Genomic DNA, 19776 nt, shown 5'->3' with positions numbered 1-19776 from the left:
AAATTAGCTCCTATTCAGGAGAATAAAAAATATATGCAATTTAAATAATTTTATGTACATTGACTGTATATTGGTATTCTGTTCTTTGTTGCTTTTTGCCTTAACAGGAATGTGAGAGAAAGATCAGAAGAAATAAAAGTGCTATGGTTTTGATTAAAAATTGGCAGCAAATAATTTTTGATATATTAAATAACTCATTATAATAGATTCTAATAACTGAATGCCTTTCAATATTTAAAACTTTGCCACTGGGAGTATATTATAATTAAATCTATTTTGTGAATAAGATGATGACTTACGTGTTTTAAGAATGTTTATAGAGGGATTTAAATAATTTACATTTCTGAAATGTATTGTTAATTTATTTCAAAATAAAAATTTCATCTTATGTTAATTGATACTGACTTTGGTAGCAGTGTCATTCTCATTAGAGTATTCTACGTTAGTGCTCCTAAATCTTGAATGACTCTTTTATTTCCTTTTGATAGAGTGAAGCAGGTGTTAAGGAATTCCATATAGTACAAGTATCAAGTAGTAGCAAACACTGGAAGTTACAGAAATCTGTAAATCTCTCTGAAAACAAAGGTTTGTGCCTTTTTCCCTCTTCATAATAAATTCTGATATCTTCCTTCGTTGATTTTATTTTTTTCAGAACAGTACCAGAATGTCATAAGATTATTGGTGCCTTTCTTTTTTTTAACTCATTTAAATATCTGTATATACTTTGCTATAATTATATCATATATTACATTATATCAAAGTCCTTTTTTTTAACATCTTTATTGGAGTATAATTGCTTTACAACGGTGTGTTAGTTTCTGCTGTATAACAAAGTGAATCTGCTATACGTATACATATATCGCCATATCTCCTCCCTCTTGCGTCTCCCTCCCACCCTCCTTATCCCACCCCTCCAGGTGGTCACAAAGCACCGAGCTGATCTCCCTGTGCTATGCGGCTGCTTCCCACTAGCTATCTGTTTTACATTTGGTAGTGTATCTATGTCCATGCCACTCTCTCACTTCATCCCAGCTTACCCTTCCCTATCCCCGTGTCCTCAAGTCCATTCTCTATGTCTGCATCTTTAATCCTGTTCTGCCCCTAGGTTCTTCACAACCATTTATTTGGTTTTTTTAAGATTCCATATATATGTATTAACATATGTTATTTGTTTTTCTCTTTCTGATTTACTTCACTCTGTATGAGAGTCTCTAGGTCCATCCACCTCACTACAAATAACTCAATTTCGTTTCTTTTTATGGCTGAGTAATATTCCATTGTATATATTGCCACACCGTCCTTATCCATTCATCTGTCGATGGACACTTAGGTTGCTTCTATGTCCTGGCTATTGTAAATAGAGCTGCAATGAACATTGTGGTACATGGCTTTTTATGGTTTTCTCAGGGTATATGCCCAGTAGTGGGATTGCTGGGTCATATGGTAGTTCTATTTTTAGTTTTTTAAGGAACTTCCATACTGTTCTCCACAGTGGCTTTATCAATTTACATTCCCACCAGCAGTGTAAGAGTGTTCCCTTTTCTCCACGCCCTCTCCAGCATTTATTGTTTGTAGATATTTTTATGATGGCCATGCTGACTGGTGTGAGGTGATACCTCATTGTAGTTTTGATTTGCATTTCTCTAATGATTAGTGATGTTGAGCATCCTTTCATGTGTTTGTTGGCAATCTGTATATCTTCTTTGGAGAAATGTCTATTTAGGTCTTCTGCCCATTTTTGGATTGGGTGGGTTGTTTGTTGTTTTGATATTGAGCTGCATGAGCTACTTGTATATTTTGGAGATTAATCCTTTGTCAGTTGGCTTCATTTGCAAATATTTTCTCCCATTCTGAGGGTTGTCTTTTGGTCTTGTTTATGGTTTTGTTTGCTGTGCAAAAGCTTTTAAGTTTCATTAGGTTCCATTTGTTTATTTTTGTTTTTATTTCCATTTCTCTACGAGGTTGGACAAAAAGGATCTTGCTGTGATTTATGTCATAGAGTGTTCTGCCTATGTTTTCCTCTAAGACTTTTATAGTGTCTGGCTTTACATATAGGTCTTTAATCCATTTTGAGTTTATTTTGTGTATGGTGTTAGGGAGTGTTCTAATTTCATTCTTTTACATGTAGCTGTCCAGTGTTCCCAGCACCACTTATTGAAGAGGCTGTCTTTTTTCCATTGTATATTCTTGCCTCCTTTATCAAAGATAACGTGACCATATGTGCCTGGGTTTATCTCTGGGCTTTCTATCCTGTTCCATTGATCTATATTTCTGTTTTTGTGCCAGTACCATACTGTCTTGATTACTGTAGCTTTGTATTATAGTCTGAAGTCCAGGAGCCTGATTGCTCCTGCTCCCTTTTTCTTTCTCAAGATTGCTTTGACTATTGGGGGTCTTTTGTGTTTCCACACAAATTGTGAAATTTTTTGTTCTAGTTTTGTTAAAATGCCATTGATAGTTTGATAGGGATTGCATTGAATCTGTAGATTGCTTTGGGTAGTAGAGTCATTTTCACAGTGTTGATTCTTCCAATCCAAAAACATGGAATATCTCTCCATCTGTTTGTATCATCTTTAATTTCTTTCATCAGTGTCTTACAGTTTTCTGCATACAGGTCTTTTGTCTCCTTAGGTAGATTTATTCCAAGGTATTTTATTCTTTTTGTTGCAGTGGTAAATGGGAGTGTTTCCTAATTTCTCTTTCAGATTTTTCATCATTAGTGTATAGGAATGCAAGAGATTTCTGTGCATTAATTTTGTATCCTGCAACTTTACCAAATTCATTGATTAGCTCAAGTAGTTTTCTGGTAGTATCTTTGGGATCCTGTATGTATAGTATCGTGTCATCTGCAAACAGTGACAGTTTTACTTCTTTTCCAATTTAGATTCCTTTTATTTCTTTTTCTTCTCTGATTGCTATGGCTAAAACTTCCAAAACTATGTTGAATAATAGTGGTGAGAGTGGGCAACCTTGTCTTGTTCTTGATCTTAGTGGAAATGGTTTCACTTTTTCACCATTGAGAACAATGTTGGCTGTGAGTTTGTCATATATGGCCTTTATTATGTTGAGGTCAGTTCCCTCTATGCCTACTTCTGGAGGGTTTTTATCATAAATGGATGTTAAATTTTGTCAGAAGCTTTTTCTGCATCTATTGAAATGATCATATGTTTTCCTTCCTTCAGTTTGTTAATATGGTTTATCACATTGATTGATTTGTGTATATTGAAGAATCCTTGCATTCCTGGGATAAACCCCACTTGATCATGGTATATGATGTTTTAAATGTGCTGTTGGATTCTGTTTGCTAGTATTTTCTTGAGGATTTTTGCATCTGTATTCATCAGTGATATTGGCCTGTAGTATTCTTTTTTTGTGACAGTTTTGCCTGTTTTTGGTATCAGAGTGATGGTGGACTCGTAGAATGAGTTTGGGAGTGTTCCTACCTCTGCTACAGGTTGGAAGAGCTTGAGAAGGATAGGTTTTAGCTCTTCTCTAAATGTTTGATAGAATTTGCCTGTGAAGCCATCTGGTCCTGGGCTTTTGTTTGTTGGAAGATTTTTAATCACAGTTTCAATTTCAGTGCTTGTGATTGGCCTGTTTTATATTTTTTATTTCTTCCTGGTTCAGTCTCGGAAGGTTGTGCTTTTCTAAGAAGTTGTCCATTTCTTCCAGGTTGTCCATATTTTTGTCATAGAGTTGCTTGTAGTAATCTCCCATTATCCTTTGTATTTCTGCAGTGTCAGTTGTTACTTCTCCTTTTTCATTTCTAATTCTTCTTCCTGTTTTTCTTGATGAGTCTGGCTAGTGGTTTATCAATTTTGTTTATCTTCTCAAAGAACCAGCTTTTAGTTTTATTGATCTTTGCTATTGTTTCCTTCATTTCTTTTTCATTTATTTCTGATCTGATCTTAATGATATCTTTCCTTCTGCTAACTTTGGGATTTTTTTGTTCTTCTTTCTGTAATTGCTTTAGGTAAAAGGTTAAGTTATTTATTTGAGGTGTTTCTTGAGGTAGGATTGTATTGCTATAAACTTTCCTCTTAGAACTGCTTTTGCTGCATGCCATAGGTTTTGGGTCATCGTGTTTTCATTGTCATTTGTTTCTAGGTATTTTCTGATTTCCTCTTTGATTTCTTCAGTGTTCTCTTGGTTGTTTAGTAGTGTATTGTTTACCCTCTATGTGTTTGTATTTTTTCCAGATTTTTTTCCTGTAATTGATATCTGGTCTCATAGTGTTGTGGCTGGAAAAGATACTCGATACAATTTTAGTTTTCTTAAATTTACCAAGGCTTGATTTGTGACCCAAGATATGATCTATCCTGGAGTATGTTCCATGAGCACTTGAGAAGAATGTGTAATCTGCTGTTTTTGGATGGAATGTCCTATAAATGTCAATTAAGTCCATCTTGTTTAATGTATCATTTAAAGCTTCTGCCTCCTTATTTATTTTCATTTTGGATGATCTGTCCATTGGTGAAAGTGGGGTGTTAAAGTCCCCTACTATGATTCTTTTACTGTCAATTTCCCCTTTTATGGCTGTTAGCATTTGCCTTATGTATTGAGGTGCTCCTATATTGGGTGCATAAATATTTACAATTGTTATATCTTCTTCTTGGATTGATCCCTTGATCATTATGTAGTGTCCTTCTTTGTCTCTTGTAATAGTCTTTATTTTAAAGTCTATTTTGTCTGATACAAGAATTGCTACTCCAGCTTTCTTTTGATTTCCATTTGCATGGAACATCTTTTTCCATCCCCTCACTTTGAGTCTGTATGTGTCACTGGGTCTGTAGTGGGTCTCTTGTAGACACTATATGTATGGGTTTTGTTTTTTATCCATTCAGCCAGTCTGTGTCTTTTGGTTGGAGCATTTAATCCATTTACATATAGGGTAGTTATCGATATGTATGTTTCTATTCCCATTTTCTTAATGTTTTGCATTTGTTTGTCTTTTCCTTCTCTGTTTCCTGCCTAGAGAAGTTCCTTTAGCATTTGTTGTAGAGCTGGTTTGGTGATGCTGAATTCTCTTAGCTTTCACTTATCTGTAAAGGTTTTAATTTCTCCATCGAATCTGAATGAGATCCTTGCTGGGTAGATTAATCTTGGTTGTAAGTTTTTCCCTTTCATCACTTTAAATATGTCCTGCTACTCCTTTCTGGCTTGCAGAGTTTCTGCTAGAAGATCAGCTGTTAATCTTATGGGGATTCCCTTGTATGTTAATTGTTGCTTTTCCCTTGCTGCTTTGAATATTTTTTCTTTGTATTTAATTTTTGATAGTTTGATTAATGTGTGTCTTGGCATGTTTCTCGTTGGATTTATCCTGTGTGGGACTCTCTGTGCTTCCTGGACTTGATTGACTATTTTCTTCCCCATATTAGGGAAGTTTTCAACTGTAATCTCATCAAATATTTTCTCAGTCCCTTTTTTATTCTCTTCTTCTGGGACCCCTATAATTTGAATGTTGGTGCATTTAATGTTGTCCCAGAGGTCTCTGAGATTGTCCTCAGTTCTTTTCATTCTTTTTTGTGTATTCTGGTCTGTGGTAGTTATTGCCACTATTTTATTTTCTAGGTCACTTATCCGTTCTTCTGCCTAAGTATTCTGCTGTTGATTCTTTCTAGAGAATTTTTAATTTCATTTATTGTGTTGTTCATCCTGGTTTGTTTGCTCTTTAGTTCTTCTAGGTCCTTGTTAAACGTTTCTTGTGTTTTCCCCATTCTATTTCCAAGATTTTGGATCATCTTTACTCTCATTACTCTAAATTCTTTTTCAGGTAGACTGCCTATTTCCTCTTCATTTGTTTGGTCTGTGGGTTGTTACCTTGTTTCTGCATTTGCTGTGTATTTCTCTGTCTTATCATTTTGCTTAACTTACTGTGTTTGGGGTATACGTTTTGCAGGCTGCAGGTTCGTAGTTCCTGTTGTTTTTGGTGTCTGCTCCCAGTGGGTAAGGTTCGTTCAGTGGGTTGTGTAGGCTTCCTGGTGGAGGGGACTGGTACCTATGCTCTTGTGGATGAGGCTGGATGTTGTCTTTCTGGTGGGCAGGATCATGTCTGGTGGTGTGTTTTGGGGTGTCGGTGAACTTATTATGATTTTAGGCAGCCTCTCTGCTGGTGGGTGGATTTGTGTTCCTGTCTTGCTAGTTGTTTGGCATACAGTGTCTAGCACTATAGCTTGCTGGTCGTTGAGTGGAGCTGGGTCTTAGCGTTGAGATGGAGGTCTCTGTGAGAGCTTTCGCCGTTTGATATTACGTGGAGACGGGAGGTCTCTGGTAGACCAGTGTCCTGAACTTGGCTCTCCCACGTCAGAGGCATAGCCCTGATGCCTAGCTGGAGCACCAAGAGCCTTTCATCCACACGGCTCAGAGGAAAAGGGAGAGAAAGAAAAGAAAGAAAGAAAAAAAAATGAATAAATAAAATAAAATAGTTATTAAAATAGAAAAAAATTATTAAAAATAAAAAAACAAGAAAGTAATTTAAAAAGAGAGCGAGAAAGAAAGAAGAGAGCAACCAAACGAAAAAGCAAATCCCCCATTGATAAGAAGTGCTAAAAAGTATACCAAAAAAAAAAAAAAAAAAGGACAATCAGAACCCTAGGACAAATGGCAAAAGCAAAGCTATACAGACAAAATCACACAAAGAAGCATACACATACACACACAAAAAGAGAAAAAGGGAAAAAAACCCTCATATATATATATGTAAAATAAAAAAAGGAAGAGAGCAACCAAATCAATAAACAAATCTACCAATGATAATAAGCTCTAAAAACTAAACTACGATAAACATAAAACCAGAAACAAATTAGACACAGAAAGCAAACACAGTTGCTCCCAAAGTCCGTCGCTTCAATTTTGGGATGATTCGTTGTGTATTCCGGTATTCCACAGATGCAGGATACATCAAGTTGATTGTGGAGATTTAATCCTCTGCTCCTGAGGCTGCTGGGAGAGATTTCCCTTTTTCTTCTTTGTTCGCACAGCTCCTGGGGCTCAGCTTTGGATTTGGCTCTGCCTGTGTGTGTACGTTGCCTGAGGGCGTCTGTTTGCCAGGCAGGATGGGGTTAAAGTAGCAGCTGATTAGGGGGCTCTGGCTCACTCAGGCTGGGGGGAGGGAGGGAGGGGTATGGAATGTGGGGCGAGCCTGCAGCGGCAGAGGACAGCGTGACTTGACGTTGCAACAGCCTGAGGCGCACCATGTTCTCCTGGGGAAGTTGTCCCTGGATCATGGGACCCTGGCAGTGGCGAGCTGCACAGGCTCCTAGCAGGGGTGGTATGGATAGTGACCTGTGCTTGCACACAGGCTTCTTGGTGGCTACAGCAGCAGCCTTAGCGTCTCATGCCCCTCTCAGGGGTCTGTGCTGATAGCCACAGCTTGCACCCATCTTTGGAGCTTGTTTAGGTGGTTGATGACTTTCTTATAATTAACTTTTGTAAGCATTAAATTGTGCTTTCATTACTTTACATGACTGTAAGTGAAATTACTGTGTTAATCGATTCTTTCCCATCTTTTTATTCCACATCTTTTCTATTTGTATATATTTTTTCTTTTTTAAAAAATTCAGTTGTAAAATCAGTGCCTGAATACATGGTCACTATCAAAATTTCGAACAGTACAGAAACATATAGACTAGAATTGTAAGTTTCTCTTTGTTTCCTTTACTATTGGAAAGTTGGTTTTTCTGTGTGTAATCAAACTTGTGTGTTGACTGGCTTTTCTGTGTATTTGCATACCCATATAACTTGAAACAAAAGAATATGCACACTTGTGATACATACTGTCAAATTGTTTTCCAAAATATTTCCATCATTTTATCATCCTGCTAGTAGTATGAAAGTGCTTAGTGCTTGTAAGAGTAGATCGAAGCTGGCAAAATATTTACTGTTTCTGGAAAGAATTGTACAATGTATTTTAAAAGATTAAAAAAAAATGTTTAAACCCTTATCTAGCCTCATAGTAATTCTTATTTTTGGAATTTATACAGAGGAATTAATTCAAAATATAAGAAGATCCATATATTCAGAGCAGTTTATTGTAAGATTATGTTCAATAGAGAAAAATCAAATGGAGCTTTAATGTGAATTAAGCTACAACTCAGATTATTTTGTGGTCATTAAAATATATAAGCTTTTAAAATACGTCACAATAGTGGGGAAATGCATCATAGCAAATATGTGCATATAGTAATATTGGTATAAATCATCCATATGAAAAAAATATTGATAGGAAATGCAGAAATGATAGAGTGGGGGAATTGTGGACTCCCTGGCTCCCACGTTCTAATTTTTCAAATTTTCTGTTTATCTATAATGTCATACATATCTGAATATATATGTGCATATGAACATGCATTTCAAGAAAATTTAATCTTACCTTTTTAAGGAGCTGAATGAGATTTGCTTTATTGAGAGGAAAGCAAAGATGCTTTTCATTAAACACTATTTATAATTATGAAATATTTTCCATTGTGACTGAAGAAGTCTGAGTAATGAATTAGGTTTTACCATGTTATAAACTGAGAAAGATACTTGAAATTTTCTCTTTTCTCTTCCTAGATGCCAAACTTGCGAATAGGGAGAAGGGAAAATTTTGCTTCAAGGCAATACGATGTAAGGAGGAAGAAGGTAAATTCATTTTACTGTCACACTTTCTTAAATGGTTATTTTATATTTCATGCCAATGATATGATTAGTTTGTTCTCTCCTGTTTTTTAGTTGCTACACAGTCCTCAGAAAAATATACCTTTGCAGATATCATCTTTGGAAATGAACAGGTATGCGAATAAGCACAATAACGTTTGATTTTAATAAAAAGTCACAGTCTGGAGTATCTTGACTATTTTGGTAAAACTATTGCTTTAGTAATCCCCAAATTCTTTGGTGGATGAACATGTCAGCTTTGTTGGGTTTTGCAACTTGTCTTCATGCCCCAAAGCAAACAAAAATGCTATATGGAATATAGCATTTTAATTAGTTATTTAAATTTAACTTTCTTTTAGAGTGTAAGATACTCATGAAATAAGTTTAGTTCTTGGGATTAAAGAAACAGGATTATATGAAGGAACCTGTTTATTTGGGAACGTGGTCACAGTGGAACAAATAGATGATAACCCTCTGGATTTGGGAATATCATATGGTTCTATGACCCAAATAATAAGCTGTTTTGTAATTTTAAATGTATTATTGACTAGGGCACTGATACTCCCAATAATTATATGTTAGAACCACCTTGAGAGTGGTTTTCAAACTTTGAAATAATGTTCATGTAAGTCACCTGGGGATCTTGTTAAAATGCAAATTCTCAGTCAGTGGGACTGGATGAGACCTGGGGCTCTGAATTGCTAAAGCTTTGAGGTAGGTGATCTTGAGGTTATCAGTCTGCACCCTCTATTTTTTTTAAATTTATTTATTTTATTTTTGGCTGTGTTGGGTCTTCGTTGCTGTGCACGGGCTTTCTCTAGTTGTGGCGAGTGGGGGCTACTCTTTGTTGTGGTGCGTGGGGCTTCTCATTGCAGTGGCTTCTCTTGTTGCGGGGCACGGGCTCTAGGTGCGTGGGCTCTAGAGCGCAGGCTCAGTAGTTGTGGCATGTAGGCTTAGTTGCTCCGCAGCAAGTGGGATCTTCCTGGACCAGGGTTCCAACCCATATCCCCTGCATTGGCAGGTGGATTCTTAACCACTGCGCCACCAGGGAAGCTCTGCACACTATTTTTTATCTAGAGAATTTTTATAAAAATGAAAGCTTTGCCGTCCCACCTCTAAAGCTCTGGCTCATACTTTGGGTAGAGTTTGGGAATACACATTTTCATCCAGCTCTGCAGATAATCTGAAGAGGTGATTTGGGGATCTGCTTTGAAAAATACGGGCCAAATTCCCTGTCGTTTTGTGCTGTTACTAGTATTATTTCTTTGTGTTCTTCTCCTTGATAATTCCAAACATACTTAGACTTTTGTATTGTGCTTATCATTTGCCTTCATCTGACCCACTCTTTGTACTATCTTTTGGCCATTTGAGGAAGCGGCTATTTAGAAATATCCCAGAGCACCAAAAGTCCAATAATTCCAGAATGAGTATGACTTTTGGACACTGTGCTTCCTTGCTTCCTGAATGGTTGAATTTTAGCTTTTTGGACTTAAGTTGTTTGTTTTGTTTGTGTCTTTTTAAAAACATTCCCTAGAAACATCATCAGGACCCTTAAATTATATTAAGGTTGTAATTTTTATTATATTTATTGTTAATAATTTTGTATAGGAGCACTGCAGATGGCATAAACAAAGACATTTTCCCTTTTGATGAATCTGAGTAAATAGAACTCACCAGGCACTACACGTTGATGAGATAACTATGTGGACAATGGTTTACCAGAAAAAGTTCATGTCTAAGGGGGAAAATATATGTATTTATTAATATTTAATAATTAACTTGAAGCTTAACAGCTATATAATATAGTTTATAATGCAGGAAATTGTTAAGTGTAGAGATTTTACTATGAAACACAGTAGTCATTAATTAAGGGAAATTCTGTAGTTCTGAGTCTGTTTAAAAATCTTTTCTCTTGTTCTCTCCCTTCAAGTATAAAAGCCAGGTTAATGCCAGTGGCTTCATTCGTTCTGTTTCATTGGATATCACTTAGTCTTCCAAGTATTTGAATGGGAAATATTTGTTATTTTTAATAGTTAAAAAAAATCATAATTTCCTTTTAACAATTTACTTTTTAAAAAATTGAAGTATAGTTATTTTACGATGTTGTATTTGTTTCAAGTGTACAGTAAAATGATTCAGTTATACATATATATGTTGTTTGTCAGATTCTCAACAATTCACTTTTTATTCATTTTCTTAGAGATACCCATTTACCCTCCCTGGATACTTAGAAGGTTAAAGCCAGTGCCATGGAAGTGTAGATTTATGAATTTGAGCTTCAAACTTTAAGATTCAGGGTAATTTGTGCCAAATATTTTAGGTATTCAAGTCTTAGGGTGGCCTCCTTGTATTCAACCAAATTGATAAGAAATTACTGAATAAGCCTTTTGGGTATATGTAAGTTGTAGAAATTTAAATTTTGGCAGGGTATATCTAATTGAAAACACATACAGACAAACGATTTTCTTTTAACAGATAGTAAGTTCAGCAAGCCCCTGTGCAGACTTCTTTTATCGAAGTTTATCCTCTGAATTGAAGAAACCACAAGCCCAGTCTTCTCTGCATACAGAAAAGCAGTCAATAGAGGACACTATGAGATTAATTCAGAAGTGCAATGAGGTGGATTTGAATATTGTTGTATTGTGGAAGGTATGTGTTGTTAAATTATTTCAGCAAGCCTCACTTATACTTGATTCTTAAGCTGAAGAGTAAATGTAAGCTGCTCTTTATATTTTCTCTGCTTAAATTTTCCAATTTGAATATTGAAATAGTTTTATAAGTTTTTCAACAGTTCCAAAATAACTTTTTTTTTGCCTAAAGGGAAGAATTCATTCAAATTAGATGACTTTATTCTGTGTTACTTATTACTTGTAAGAGGTACTGAGAATATTGTAGACATGATAAGCTCCATGAAAGCAAAAATGCTGTTATTAAACTCTTTATTGTGAGCATTTTCAAACTCTGAAAAAGGAAAAATAGCACTATGAACCTCTAAGTACCCATTACTTAGGCTCCAACAGCCACTAATTTGCTGCTGTTCGTTTTCACCTATTCCTTTACTTTGTTTTATTTTTACCTTCCTTTATTTTTTAGCTGCAGTATATATTTTTTAATGACATATTTCATCTGCTTTTATGTGTACTTCTAGCAGATAAGGACTTTCTTGTTTAACATAACCCCACCATATTACTATCTCACCCAAATTAACAGTAATTCTTTACAATTATCTAATTGTTGGTCTGTGTTGAAATTTTTCAGATTATTTGAAAATATTTTAATTAAAAAAAATCAGATTCAGCTAAGATTTGCACATACACATGGCAGACCAGAATGAGGTTGTTTAGGCATTGGTCTTCCCTAAAGTTAACTGTAATGCAGAAGAGGTTTATTTTTCACAGTACACCCTTTTGTATCTTAAGTATGTATCTTTTTTTTTTCCACTGTAGAAATGATTCTACAGTGAAATTTAGGATCTTGCCCAGGGATATTCACCTGAACTATGTGAGGAGGTTTGATTTTGTACTGTCTGATATAAGGCCTAACATGGAGACATGCTCATAGTAGATGATTAGAACATGTTATTTTAAATTGATTCAGATGTTCTAAAGTGTTCTTTTTACTAAACTGTACACTTTTAAGTAAACTTTCTTGAAACCAAGCTGGCTTTACATGAATTCCAGTAAAACTGCTTAAGCAAATTGATACTTTTGTTGACTATAGAAGGTGAAGGTGTTTAATGTTAAAAAGATAAGTTACACGTTATTAGTTTGAAATCAAATGTTCTTGGAGCTTAGAATCAAGAGAATCCTGGGCTTCCCTGGTGGCGCAGTGGTTGAGAGTCCGCCTGCCGATGCAGGGGACACGGGTTCGTGCCCCGGTCCGGGAGGATCCCACATGCCGCGGAGCAGCTGGGCACGTGAGCCATGGCCGCTGAGCCTGCGCGTCCGGAGCCTGTGCTCTGCAACGGGAGAGGCCACAGCAGTGAGAGGCCCACGTACCGCAAAAAAAAAAAAAAAAAAAAAAAAAAGAGAATCCTGTTTTCAGGCTCAGTAGCATTGCCCCTTAATGTAAACCACTCATCCATTAAATGTATGGTAGACCTTTAGCATTTGTAGCTGTCACTCCACAGATTCCTGCCATGTAACAATTTGTAATATTCGTGAGACAAGATTTTGAGTTATGTGTGCTGTATTCTGTACTCATCGTTGAGCCCACAGTAACCTTGGTGGGGGCGGGGCGGCCAGGGGTTATCTTTCAAAAAATCACCCTGAATAAAAACCAATTACTAGTATTGCTGATTATCATTGAAGAAGAAGAACACTACCCAAGATTATGATACTCCTTAGTTAGAAAATAGGAAGTTTGAATAGATTACAGGATGGGATATTAAATTTGGTAGGGGCTAGTAGCTATGATAAGTTTATTATTCAATTCATTTGAGGAAGTGACTAGTAGATTTTCTTTAGTGAAGACTCTAGATAGTGCACAAAGGACCCCCTTGAACGGAAGAAAACTTGACAAGTCATTTAAGTTGTGGAGTTGATGCATAGGGAACATAGTACTCTAAAAAAATATGATTCAGGAGAAAACTAAGACCTTGGACAACATTTTTGTAAAAAAATTTAGTTGGTAAGGGGGTATAGTATAACTTATAACCAATCTTAACCAAAAATAAAGGTTTGTTTTGAAAAACTAAGACTTTGTGCAGGAAAGAGAATGCATTATAGGGTTATACATGGCTATGGGTGACTTCTGTTTGGTCCCTGAGACGATTGGAAAAGATGTGTGACCTGTCTCAGGATGTTATCTATCAGTTGTCATCCTCTCTTGATTAAAGGTCACTCCATCGAGTATTTAACTCCTCCTGCATTTCTGGGTTGTGCATGGATGGGTGCTGAGCAGGTCCTGGGCCTGCCTCTGCCTTAGTGCAGTAGTTCTCCAAGTGTGATCCATGGATGGCAAATTGTCACTCATGATAAGTATAGAAATTGAAAATAAACATTTAGGAGTGTTTATAGCATTCTGACTGAGTAATTTTGAATCTGTTGAATCTAATAGTAAAAGAAATTGGGCTTATCAAAAAAAAAATTAAGCATCTGTATTTGCATAGTGTGACAGTACCAGTATATCAGAGCCATGTACAGATTTTATGTTCTCCAACACAGAAGAAGTTCAAGAAGAAAAGTTACATGCTGGAGTAAGTGTTTTAATTTAGATGAGATCAGTTCATTGTATAGGAAGAAAAAAAACTTTTTTTTTTCTCTTTTAAGCATATGTATCAATACTTAAATTTAAGATCTCCAAGGACATGGCATTTCCACTTCTAGGATTTATGATTGTACTCCCTGATTCTGCTGCATTATATGATAAACCCTGGTACATTTCAGAAGCAAGACGATAAGAAAAAGCCTTGGGAATTCCCTGGTGGCTCAGTGGTTGAGAATCCGCCTGCCAGTGTAGGGGACATGGGTTTGAGCCCTAGTCTGGGAAGATCCCACATGCCGTGGAGCAACTAAGCCCACGCGCCACAACTACTGAGCCTGCGCTCTAGAGCCCACGAGCCACAACTACTGAAGCCTGTGAGCCACAACTGTTGAAGCCTGTGCACCTAGAGCCTGTGCTCCGCAACAAGAGAAGCCACTGCAGTGAGAAGCCCATGCACCGCAACGAAGAGTAGGCCCCACTTGCCACAACTAGAGAAAGCCTGCACATAGCAATGAAGACCCAATGCAGCCAAAAATAAATAAATATATTTTTAAAAAAGAAAAAAAAGAAAAAGCCTTTTGCCTGTATATTGGCAGTCCAGTAAAGAAGAAAACTTGTGTTATGGTATGGCACTGTTCTTTTGGACTAGTTTCTTAAGCGCTCTAGAGAAAATTGGAAAAGATTTCAAGAAGTGTCTCTCACGTATCCAGGCCAACTGTTTTATATTGAGGTAGAGCAGATTTTGACAGATACTTAATTGATTGAATGAATGAACAAAAGTAGAAAGGTTGACACAGCCATGAGTGTTGGTAATTGATAGATATTAGCCATAATACCTCTGCTTTCCATCAGATATTGCATTGGTTACTTTTGAGGTTACTGCCAAGCAGGCTAACATTTTTGTGCTTTGTACTTCTTAGGCATACGTAGTGGAAGACAGTAAGCAGCTTATTTTGGAAGGTCAGCACCATGTTGTTCTTCGCACTATAGGAAAAGAAGCTTTTTCATATCCTCAGAAACAGGTAATGACAGACTTTGCTTTGGGACCTTCCTGTGAACTTGTGGGGTTTTTTGTTTGGTTGTTTTTTGTGTTTTTGAAGGTATCTGGTTTGTGCAAGCTTTTATATTGGAATTTGAGTTGGGGCTTGGTGGCAGAAAGCTGATTAAAATTAGAAATGAACATAAATTGATTTTAAAATTCACTAGCACTTCATAAGAGTATTGAGATGCATTTGTGATCTTGGGGTTTCCTAAGATATATTCTTTATTGAATCTAGAACTCACAGTTAGCTTGAGAGGAAGGGAACCATATTCTCTATATTATCTTGTTTGTTGTTTAACAGGCCCATACCATTGCAGAACTCTATGGGGCCTATCATACAGTGTAAAGGATGGCCTCTGGAGTTGTGCAGAAGCTGGTAATACTGTTTATTTACTTACTTTTCCTAAAATACTGTTTAATCTTACCAAAAGTTCTCATAGTAGGTGTAAATATTTAAACCCAAATCTGTTTCTTACTTTAAGAAAATTGTTTTTCTCAAATTGATTTGATTAGTTAAAAAAGTCCCAAGTTTTATTGCAAATTGTCATATTTTGATAATTTCGAACATCTCAAGGCAAGGTTTTTCACTTAGAAAATGAAACAAAGTGATTTCTATAAAATTCACTCAAGTTATAGTCCCATTTTACTAAAATACTGTGTAGGGCATATCCTTTTTTTCCTCTGTATTTCACCTTTGAAATACTTTATATTCTCTTTATATGATTAACTGAGTTGGGAGATGCAGCATGTTCATCATACTAAGAATAATATATTTGGAGCCCAGAGACTTTCAGATTGATGGCCTAGTGCAAGTTACTCGCATAATTTGATAAACTTTTAGCTTACATATAAAACGGGTAATAGTACTTTATACCTTGCCTCTCTTGTGATGGGACTGTCTGTCATAAGGTTGAATCAAACCCTTATTATAAAACTACTGTACAAATTGTCCAGCACTCATTGCAAAAATACCTGTTGTTGCTTTTAAGGTAGAAGAGAGGGAAGCTCTTCTAAATATTCCCTCAGTAAATTAGCTTCAGGTTTTTGGTATCCTTTTCTGGCCGTTGTTCGTGTGTATTCCTCCTGGTAAGTAGTATGTAGAGATTCATTTAGTATCATTTAGAAGTCTCAAATAACAGCTTATTTTTCTTAGATGATTAGATTATAATAATAGTACATTTTTTGGACTTTTTATTAAAGTGTAACGTAAATGCAGAATAGTGACTAGGTCATTGACTCTTCACAAATTGAAGAACACTTCAGTATAAGGAGGACCCAGATCAAGAAAGAGAACATGACCCGAACCCAGAAGTTTTGCTCCTGCTCGCTTCCAGGCACAAGTCTTCCCTCCTCCAGAGTAAACCTCTAGTCACTTTTCTCTCACTCATAGGTCAAAAGCAGTTTTAATTCTTGCTTTTGCAGCTGTATAAATCAAGGGTCAGCAAACTTTTTCTGAGAAAAGCCAGATGATAAATATTTTAGACTTTGCTGGCTTAGAGTCTTTGTCAGAATTACTCATCTGTGTTGTTTGGAGTCCGAAAGCAACCATAGCCAGTGTGTAAACAAATAGATGTGGCTCTGTTTCCATAAAACTTTCTTTACATAAAGAGGAAGCAGGCTGAATTTGGCCCATGGGCTGTAGTTTGCCAGTCCTTGGTGTAGATCAGAATCCAGCTAGGCTAGCAGGAAATTAAAAAATCAAAATTTTCTGGACGGTGAAGGAAAATGGAGAAAAAAATTATCAAGAAAGAAATAATAATACTAGAAGTGGGACATGATTCTCTATTTTCATTTAGACAATAATAATATTTATTGAAATGTTTACAGTGTGCCTCACACTAGCTATATTGAGACTTTTACATGTATGTTAACCTTCAGTTAATATAGTTGAGGCACTATAATCTGTAAAAACTCAGGAAGCTATTTTCAAAAATGACTCTTTAAGGCAATTTTAGTTTTTCAACTGTTAAAACAGATGCTATACAATTGAATATCTATAGCCTAAGTACTCAGCAATTTTATTAGATGAGAACCACAGCAACTTTTGAAATTATTATTATTGTAAACCCCTTTTTTACATATGAGGAAATTGTCTTAAAGTATTAAATAACTTATCCAGGATCACAGAGCTAATATGTGAGGTTGCTGGATTTCAAGTCTAACCCCAGCACATAATAAATAGAGAATGAATAAATGATTACAGATCCTAGTTTTTTTATCCTAGGTTGTATGTATTGCATATGATTTCAACTGTTAGTTTGTTAGTTTTTACAGCAGAAAAAGTATTGTTCATGCTTTACTTTATCTCTACGGGTTTTAACTTCTTTAGTTTGTGTGTGCTATACTTTATTTTAACAAGGCAGTGTTTTTATTGTCATATATTTTTTCTTTTCTCAGGAGCCACCAGAAATGGAACTATTAAAATTTTTCAGACCAGAAAACACTACAGTTTCCTCAAGACCATCAGTAGAGCAGCTTTCTAATCTCATTAGAACGAGTCTTCACTATCCAGAATCATTTAGTCATCCTTTTCATCAAAAAAGGTTTGAGATGTATTTTTGTTAACATTTTTCTACAATATACACACCTGTGTGTGCATGCACACACAGACATACACACATTTATTAATAGCATTAACCCAGATATTGAAGAAACAATTTAGAATACTATTGAGTCTGTAGAAATTGCCCTTAAGTAATTTACCCTTTACTATGATTACCATATGTTGCTGCTGTAATTAAAAGATGGGTATTTCCTCAGCCAGTTAGTTGTCAAAAGTTTTCTTTTGGGGCTTCCCTGGTGGCGCAGTGGTTGAGAGTCCGCCTGCCGATGCAGGGGACACAGGTTCGTGCCCTGGTCCGGGAAGGTCCCACATGCCGCGGAGCGGCTGGGCCCGTGAGCCATGGCCGCTGAGCCTGCGCGTCTGGAGCCTGTGCTCCGCAACAGGAGAGGCCACAACAGTGAGAGGCCTGCATACCGCCAAAAAAAGTTTTCTTTTGATGAGCAGGTTTATCATTAAGTCAAGAAGAAGGAAAAAATACTGTCATTTTGTTTTTGTTTTAAGTACAGAAATTAAATCTAAGACATGACTATAGTATAGACTCATCAAACAATTTAAATTTAGATAGCATCATTTACTTAAGATTTACTAAGTATTAAACTTTTGGGGGATTGATGTATTTATAACTTTGGTAAATAGCCTGATCATATAAACTTAAGGTTCTAAAATAAAAAGTGCTAAGTCAGATGACACTTCAAAAAGTGGCTGGTTTACAGATATAAAAGAAGATGGAGAGAAGTCTGTTAGAGCCAGTCTGTGAATTATAACTGAAGGTATAAATTTTGGTGAAGTCACCTTGGATAGAGGTAGGGATGGGGTGGGATAGAACAAAAGAGAATGGTGACCTATAGAACAGTGGTGTTTGAGAGATGAGCTAAGGAAAAAGTCCACGAAGAAGACTGATTGGGAAGTAGCAATCAAACAATTAGGAAGAAAAGACCAATGAGGAGAAAGTGGCATCACAGTGGCGGAGTGAGAACAGTTCAAGGAGGGAGAGCAGTTAACAGTTTTAAATGCTGCAGAAAAGTCATTCATTGGCTCTGACAGTAAAGAAATTGCTCATGCTTTTGAGAAGAATGTTATTATATAGTGGGGGTGGAAGCATGATATAGTAGGTTGAGGAGAAATGGGAGGAAGTAAGTAAAGATACTCGTGTAGACCACCCTTTCAAGAAGCTGGGCTATGAACGGGGATCAGGGAATAGCCATGCAATATTATTGTTTTACTAGGTAAGATATGGATGTATTTATGGTCTTGAAGGAAATGATGGGATACAGGAAGGGCAACAGAATCCTTAATAGATGGAAAGATACACCAAAGAGTGGCAGGATTAGCTTTGGACTGAAGAACGGACCTCCTTACTATGGAAACAGGGAAAGATGAAAGTAGGGAGAAATTTTAACAAGTTTACACATTATTGGAGTGCCTTCACTTTTCGGAAGTTTATAGAAGCACGGTTAAGTACTCAAAGTAATCTAGGAAATAAGAGAATAAAGGGTAGAGAATTTTTAAAAGTGAAATTTGAGAACAGCTACTGAGAGGAATGAGGAGCTGGCCAAGGACACACAGAAGGAGTGCTGGGCAAAATTAAGATGTTGACTTAGCATCGGAAATATTTAAAAAGTAGCTTAAATGGTGCTAACCATTTTTAAACCCTTTTATCGTGAGATATAACACACAGAAAAGTGCTCAAAAATGAAAACTTGTGGCCATAGTGATTATTTTTCACAAAAGTAATACCCAAATAATCACATCTAGGGAAGAAATTAGAATATTGCTAGCAATCTCAGAAGCCCCCTGTGTACTCCCTTCCAGTCACTCCCCTGTCCATCCCCAGTATTAACAGTCATTTCTTTGCTCCTCTTTATAATTTTCCAACCAAGTGTTACATATCTGTATTTTGATTGTCATGGTTTTTAAAAATATATATAATTAATTAATTTATTTATTGGCTGAGTTGGGTCTTCGTTGCTCTGCGTGGGCTTTCTCTAGTTGCGGCGAGCAAGGGCTACTCTCCATTGCGGTGCGCGGGCTTCTCATTGTGGTGGCTTCTCTTGTTGTGGAGCACGGGCTCTAGGCCTGTGGGCTTCAGTAGTTGTGGGTCGCGGGCTCTAGAGGGCAGGCTTGGTAGTTGTGGCGCATGGGCTTAGTTGCTCCATGGCATGTTGGATCTTCCTGGACCAGGGCTTGAACCCGTGTCGCCCGCATTGGCAGGTGGATTCTCAACCACTGCACCACCAGGGAAGTCCTGTGGGTTTTTTTGAACTTTATTTATGAATGGAATTATACAGAGTATATTCTTGTTACGTCCAGTTTCTTTCACTTAATATTA

The 19776-nt window shown here is 36.5% G+C and overlaps 1 protein-coding gene across 8 annotated transcripts in view; it reads left to right on the top strand.

Moving 5' to 3' along the window:
- TRAPPC8 (trafficking protein particle complex subunit 8) overlaps nt 1-19776 on the top strand; it is a 91407-nt gene that overhangs the window by 65683 nt on the left and 5948 nt on the right. For 7 of the 8 annotated variants that reach the window (XM_027127682.1, XM_027127684.1, XM_027127688.1 and 4 more), the window contains 6 exons: nt 489-585; nt 8554-8622; nt 8713-8771; nt 11113-11286; nt 14763-14864; nt 17282-17427. In XM_027127682.1, coding sequence (XP_026983483.1) covers nt 489-585; nt 8554-8622; nt 8713-8771; nt 11113-11286; nt 14763-14864; nt 17282-17427 — 647 coding nt within the window. Of the gene's footprint in view, nt 1-488; nt 586-8553; nt 8623-8690; nt 8772-11112; nt 11287-14762; nt 14865-17281; nt 17428-19776 lie in introns of those variants that run through there. The other variant, XM_027127689.1, reaches the window with a different exon arrangement.

Source organism: Aethalodelphis obliquidens, unplaced genomic scaffold (genome assembly GCF_003676395.1).
Source record: "Aethalodelphis obliquidens isolate GAN/ISIS:26980383/991018 unplaced genomic scaffold, ASM367639v1 scaffold32, whole genome shotgun sequence".
NCBI lineage: Eukaryota > Metazoa > Chordata > Mammalia > Artiodactyla > Delphinidae > Aethalodelphis > Aethalodelphis obliquidens.
Note: the sequence above shows the minus strand (reverse complement) of the source record. Positions and strands in the feature narration are given on the sequence as shown.